General features: G+C 24.2%; 1 protein-coding gene across 2 annotated transcripts in view; it reads right to left on the reverse strand.

Moving 5' to 3' along the window:
• LOC117177540 (tyrosine-protein phosphatase non-receptor type 11-like) overlaps positions 1-7,498 on the reverse strand; it is a 101,945-nt gene that overhangs the window by 91,668 nt on the left and 2,779 nt on the right. For both annotated transcript variants that reach the window (XM_033368327.1, XM_033368328.1), the window contains exons 2-3: positions 5,805-5,927; positions 2,810-3,004 (exon numbers count right to left, since the gene is read on the reverse strand). In XM_033368327.1, the coding sequence (XP_033224218.1) occupies positions 2,810-3,004; positions 5,805-5,927 (318 nt within the window). The remainder of the gene's footprint in view (positions 1-2,809; positions 3,005-5,804; positions 5,928-7,498) is intronic.

The raw sequence follows: 7,498 nt of genomic DNA on the forward strand, positions 1-7,498 counted from the left end.
ATTGAAATATAAACTATGACACTTTTTTGTTGAGAATTTTTGTTTTAAGTTAAAAAATTAATTTATTTTGTTAAAAATTCCAAGATTTGGTTAAAAAGCCTTCTTTTATAGCAGTAGACATTTTGTTTGCTTAAAATTTGATTTAAATACGGCCCCAAGCGCAAAAACCATTAGGTCTACCGACTTCATTTTTTGCATAGAGATTTGATTCAAGTGAATAAAGCAAGGAAAAATACTGCTAACCCTGAGCTAAATGCTCAGCATAGCGTTGCTATGTAAAAACATGAAAATTTAGCCATTTTTACTCAAACTAATCCAATTCACAATCCTTGCGCAAAAACTATTAGGGTTTCCGACTTTGTTTTTCGCATGGAGGTTTATTTCACGTGTCTAATGTGAGAAAAATACTGAGAACTCTGAGCTAATCGGCAAATTTTCTGGAAAACCGAAACCAATTTTTCATAAACTTCTAAGGTAAAAATTAAGAATTAAAAAAAATTATTAGTAGAACATTTTGCGCAATTAGATAACTTTGTATGTCATTTAAAGAACTTTATTATAGACAGCGAATTCCAGTAAAGTACTTTGTTAAAAATTCATTTTTTTTATTGATGATTTATCATTTTAATTAAAACCCCCCTTTTTGAATATAACTATTTTATTTAAAAATTTGTTATTGTTGTAAATTAATTTTTTAATTTGAAAATTTATCTACTGAATTAAAAATTCATTTTTATGGTTAAAGATTTACCATTTTATTTTAAAATTCATCCTCTTGTTTCAAAATGTAAGTATTTTGTTGAGAAGTCTTATTTTTTTCAGTTAAAAATTCATTTATTCTTCGATTGTTAATTTAACTTTTTTTATCAAAACTTCGTCTTGTTGACTTGAAAACTCAACATTTTGGATGAGATTTTCTTTTTTGGATTGAAAAATCCTTTTTAATTGAAAATTCACTCCTTTTGTTGAAATTCCTCTTTCGAGTTTTTTTTCATTTGTTGAAAATTCATATTTTTTATTTATTCAACTGTTTTTTTAATTAAAACTTAAAATATTTTGTTCAGAAATATCAACTATTACACTTTTCGTTGAAAGTTCATTTTTTTATCGAAGAATCATCACTTTGATAAAAAATTTAACTATTTTAATGAAAATTCCATAATTCTTGGTTAAATCTTAATTATTTTAACTGAAAATGTAATTCTTCCATTTTTAGTTTAAAATCTTTCTTTTTAAGTTCAAAACTCGATTTTATACTTGAAAATTCATGTATTTTACGTATGTCTAACGCCATTTGTAAAAAAGGAATTTTTTCCCATTCAAGAAAAAATAATTTATTCAGAGATATCAGGTTTATTGTCATCTTTCCAGAATTATCACCAAACTTCAATTTCCAAATTTCCTGACCAATTTTTCATTTTTCTCTGACTATTCATATTCAAAAGCCTGAATTCTAATTCTAAATTTTGCACTAAAAAGTATCAATTTCTAACAAAAAGTGAAATAGTTCAACTTTTAGTTGAAAAAAATAATGAATTTAAGTTGAATTTTCAACAAAACAGAAACTTATTTTTTACTAATAAAAATCCATTGTTAACCGAAACTTAAATAATTAAATTTTAAGTTGGAAAATTTCATTTTCAATCAAACTGACACATTTTAAACTGAAACTATGGAATAAACAGTTAAATTTTCAGTAGCAAAAATTACTTTCCACAAAAAAACTATCAAAAAAATAGTTTCATTTTCAAAAAAAAAAAGTGATGAATTTTCAACTAGAATTGTAAATCTCTAAGTGAATTAGGTAAATTTTAAACCAGAAAAATGAATTTTCAACTAAGAAGATAAATTTCTACCAAAAAAGATAAATTTTCAACCAAAAAGGAGAATTTTTCAACCAACAATTGAATAATTAAATTTGTGGTCAAAACATTTTAAAATAATATTATGGAATATTCAACTGGAATAATAGTTACATTTTTAGTTCAAATAAATAATAGTTTTCAACTAAAATATAAATAAATTTTCCACACAAAAATTCCACGTCAACCAAAGAAAAAATAAGTTTGTAATAAAATAGCTTATATTTCAACCAAAAAAAATTAATTTTAAATTAAACTGATAAATTTTAAATAAAAAAATTTATATAACAAGAGTTAACTTTCAACCAAGTAATTTTATTTCCAGCCTAAAAGATGAATTTTCAACAAAAATGATTAATATTTAACTGGGATACTAGAATTTTTAACCGAAAAGAAGAATCTTTCAACAAGAAGATTAACTTGCAAAAAAAAAAGATAACTTTCTACCATAAAAATCGAATTTTAACAAATATCTTAATTTTCAATTGAAAAAAACAATGTTATCCAAATTGTTGAATTTTGAACTAGGAAATATCAATTTTTAACAAAAAATGAATCATTAAATTTTCGTTAAAGAAATTAATTTTTAAACCTGATGAATTTTTAACTAAAACAATTAAGTTTCACTTTCAACCATTTAGTTAAATTTTCTTCAAAAGAAAGACAAATTTACAACGAATAATGTAACGAAATTTTCTATTATAATTCATTTTTCTAAATTAAACGAAATTATTAAAATAATAAAAACTTGAATTTTCCTGAGATCAGAAGTAACATCCCGGTTTCAAAAAACTAAATTCCCGATATTTGTTTAAACTGAAAATATGGAAAGTATAATTGAAAGTATCCTGGGAAATATAAAAATTATTATTGATATCCACCATGCTTGACACTCTTGATTAAAAAATTTTCTGAAATATTAAATTGATATTCTTCATAGTAAATACCTTTCAGTCGTTGGATCAGCGCAGTTTAATGGATATCTTAGTTCTATAACTTCGCCATTTTTTTCTCGCAGCTGTCCACCGTTTTCCATATAGAACTGGACGAGTTCAGAAAGTGTGGCGAATTTTTCACCTCCGTATAGGTCATAAAAATCTCCTGTGTTCTGGATTTTTATGTGAGTCACTTCTCCGTTTCGCCTACAGAGAAAGTCCAAATTAAGAAAATCAATTTGTGGATATTTTTTAAAAATAAATATATTTATACTTATATATATAAGAATTAAACGAAAAATGTATTTTAATTCTAATCTAATTGAACAAGGTGTCTAGCGTCCTGGAAATCCTTGGAAACCTAGAAAAGTCATTGAATACTTTTTTTACCTAGAAAAACCTTGATTTTTTTCTTAACTTGCTTACTTTACCTTTTCAACAATAGAATATTCATTTTATCACAGTTGAAAATGCATGAAATTACAATGGAAAATATGTTAAAATTTCTCATTTATTCCTGATTTAAAAAAAAACTTGACAATATATTTTTACCCTATTTGTATACAGGCGGTTAGAAAAAAAAACCCAGAAAATCAAGGAAGTCAGGGATTTTGAAAAAAATCTTGCAAAAGTCAGGGAACTTCTATAAAAAACACTTTAAAAAATTGTCAAGCATAATAAATTAGAAATTCTTCTATTTTAATTTGAGATTGTTTTATTCCCTCTATGAAAGATTGCATGTTAAAAATATTACAAAAATAAGATTATGGGATTTGAAAATTAACGGCCAAGAAAAATAAAAAATTTTCCAGGGAACAAAAATTTTGAAAATTAAGTTTTTTTGATTTTTTTTTGTTTCAAATGTAAAGTTCGTTCTTGTTAGTAATTTATTTACCATGTATTTTTTTTATTTGCTACTTCCTGACGTTTATACTTTTAGCTAAGAATTTTATTATTTGGTATATTTAGTTGAAAATTCGTTTTTTTTTTTGCTACAAATTAATTTTTTTAGTTAGAAATTTTAATATTTCATTATTTATAGAAAATTGATCGTTTTTAGTTGAAAATTCATATGTCTAGATGAACATTGAACTATTTTGTAACGAAAATTTGAGTTTTAGGCTGGAAACATCGAGTGTTTTGTTGAACATTTTACTTTTTGGGTTACATATTTTATTATTTTTGTATAAAATTCAAGTGTTATGCAAAGAATTCATCTCTTTGGCTTTACAATTTAACAATTTGGTTGAAATTTTGTTTCTATTGATCGACAAATTTTTCTTAATATAAAAGTCGCTTATTTTATTGAAAATTCGTCTATTTAGTTTGAAAATTCATCTCTTTTGGTAGAAATTTTATCTTTTTTTTTGTCCGAAATGCATATATACAATTTTCGGATAAAAACTGTTTTTTTTTTTTTTTTAATTAAAAAATTCATTTACTTGGATAAAGTTTGAACTACTTTCTTAAAAACTTATTTTCTTGTTTAAAGGTTCATCTTTTTTGTTGAAAATTTAACTATTTTTTTAAAACTTGTTTGTTTTTAAATTTAAGATTAATTTTTCACCCGAAAACGTAGCTTTTCCCATTTTTGTTGACAATTCATCCTTTTCAGTTAAAAAATTCATCTCTATTGGTGGAAAACTAATCTTTTTGGTTGAAATTTCCTCTTTTTTGGTTCAAATTGCAACTTTTTTGTCTTAAATTAACTATTTTGTTGAAAATTCATGTTTTTGGGTTAAAAATACAACTATTTTATACAAAATTCGTCTTTCTACTAAAAAGTTCGACAAATTGGATAAAATAATTTTTCTTTCTTGATTGAAAAATCTTTATTTTGAAAAAATATAACTTCGGGGTTACAAGTTGAACTACTTTGTTTATTTTTTTTAATTCATCACTTATATTGAAAATTCATATCTTTGGTTGAAAATTAAATAATTTTGTTAAAAATTCGGCTTTGGGTTTAACATTGTTCTTTTTGGTTAAAAGTTTACCTAATTGGTTACAAATTAATTTTTTATGCCGCAGAATCATAATTTCAGTTGAAAATTCATCCCTGTATGAAAAGTCAACTTTTTGGTTGAAAATTAGCTTTTTATTTTTCGTTGAAATATCAATTATTTAATTCTGGAGTTAAGAATGCATCTTTTTGTTGAAAATTCAACTTCTTTTTTTATATTTTCATATATTTTCTTTCAAAATTTAACTATTTGGCGGAAAAAATTCCATTTTGTAGAGATAAAATTCCAGTATTTGGTTAAAAATTCAACTATTTTGTTAAAAAGTCAAGTCTTTTGTTAAAGTCATTCTTTTTGGTTGGAAATTCATCATTTTTGTTGAATATTCGTCTATTTGGACAAAAATGTCTCTTTTTGGATTTAAAATTCAGCTTTTTCTATTAAAAATTAAAATGTAATAAAGAATAATTTTTATTTAAAATGTCATTTAGTTGAAAATCCAACAATTTGGTTAAAAATTTAACTATTTTGTGGAAAATTGTATTATTTCATGAAAATTTTAATCTGAATTAGCTTAAAATTCGATAACTCAGTTGAATTTCAACCAATGATAATAAAAAAAAAGCACATTACAAACGGAATTAAACTCACTTTGATTGTATCCAAAGCGAAACAATTATTGCATTTAAAAAATGTAATTAAATTGTTAAGATTGAAAAAAAAACATGAAACTTTGAAATATTTTCCATTGCAGTGTCGTGATTTATCATCGTGATAAAATGAACAATCAAAAAATTAAAATATATGAAAAATTTCCATTTAAAACTTTTTTTTAGTTCCACTATATCTAAAATTTCTACTATGTTTCGTGGAAGATATTTCTTCACTGTAAAAAAAGTACCTGGAGAAATGTCCCCCACCCCCCTCTGGAAAACCTGTAACAGTCCTATTTATTTTGATTTTTTTATTATTTTTTTTTTTTTGAAGACACACTAGACGCCTTAAATTAAATAATTTGCTGTAATTGTGTTTCTGAGATTATTTACCTAACAGATAAGGTGAAATCCCCCGGATTAGAAGAACTAGGCCTTGCCAGAAAAGAACTGTCATATCCACGTTCCATTAATAGTCGTTCGGCTTCTAAACCTGATATGTTCGGATGAAACCATCTGCAAAGAGTTTCTCTTCACAACAAAAATCTCAAAAACTATAAAATTGTTGAACCTGCTTAATTATATTACTTCAAATGTTCTAAAACATGAGCAAAACAAATTTGAAACAGAATCTTTTCCCAATTCTATACGCGCTTCGATTCTAAATAAATTACTTATGTAAATTGTTATCCGAATTGTTGGATAGTCCATTAAAATAAAATGAAATTTAGAAAATTCAAAATCATTATGAGCATTAACATAATTAAGTTAAAAGCATTAAATATTCAACAATTTTCAGGCCTCGGACTCACTTTAAATATAAAAATAGTATGAGTAGTGTAACTAATTTTAAAAATACAGTGTCATAAAATGGTCAAGTATTAAAAATAAACTTCAATGTATATTTAACGTGTTATTATTTAGTCTATAAATGATCAAGATTCCTATTTATTTATCGCAGGCCTCAGTCTTTCCATTTTTCCACTTAAATACGAACTGAATTTTCAGAACCTAATAAGAAAATTCAACTATTTTTGAATAAAAGATGATTGTTGTCAGTTGAAAAGTCTGCTATAATATTTTTCGTTACGAAATCATATTTTTTATTTAAAAATGCAACTACCTGGTTAAATATTAATCAATTTCTGTTGAGGATTCAAGTATTTTGTTAAAAATTCGTCTTCTTTGGTTACAACAATTTTTTAATTTAAATAAAAATATTTTTATTGAAATATAAAGTTCTCGGTTAAAACTTGCACCAATTTCTTAAAAGTAATACAAGAATAAAAGTAATAAAAGAAATATGTAGAATCTACTATTACTCAACTCCTTGGTAGAAAGTTGAACTTTCTTAAAAGTTCTTTTCTATTGTTGAAGATTCATAATCTTAGTTGAAAATTCGATTTTTTTGTTTAGTTAAAAAGAATTTTAAAAAATGAGAACTTAAATATTTTGTTGAAAATTCAACTGATTGGTTGCGACTTAAGTATGTTTTGTAGAAGATTCATATTCACGGCTTGACAATTTAACTTTTCAAAGATAAAAAGTACGTTCTTTTGGCTTAAAAATTCAACAATTTTGTATAAAAACTGAAATATTTGGTGCAAAATGGAACTATTTCGACGAAAATTTTCTGATTGGAAAGTAGTTCTCCTCAATTGAAATTTAAATACAACGATTTTGTTAAAAAAAATTTAGAAACGAACAAAATATACACTAAAAATGAATAAAATTTGAACTAACATTACAGTCATTATTCCAAACATTTAATTCAAAATGTATCTAATTTATTGAAAATTCTTGTTTCTTTGTAGAAAATTACACAATTTCGTTAAAAAATTGTGTGTGTGTGTGTTGATAAAAACTCGCCTTTCTAGTAAAAAATTCAAATATTTAATAAACAAATGTTTTACTTTGTTGAAAATTCGTATTTCCATGTTGAAAATGCAACTATTTTGCAGAGAATTCGTTTACTTTTCAATGGAAATTAATTTTGTTAACTGAGAATTTAACGATTTAATTTTGGTTGAAAATTAATCTTTTCCAGTTGAAAATTCAACCAAAAATGTATTTTATTAATTTGCTTT

The sequence above is a fragment of the Belonocnema kinseyi genome, chromosome 7 (genome assembly GCF_010883055.1).
Source record: "Belonocnema kinseyi isolate 2016_QV_RU_SX_M_011 chromosome 7, B_treatae_v1, whole genome shotgun sequence".
Lineage (NCBI taxonomy): Eukaryota > Metazoa > Arthropoda > Insecta > Hymenoptera > Cynipidae > Belonocnema > Belonocnema kinseyi.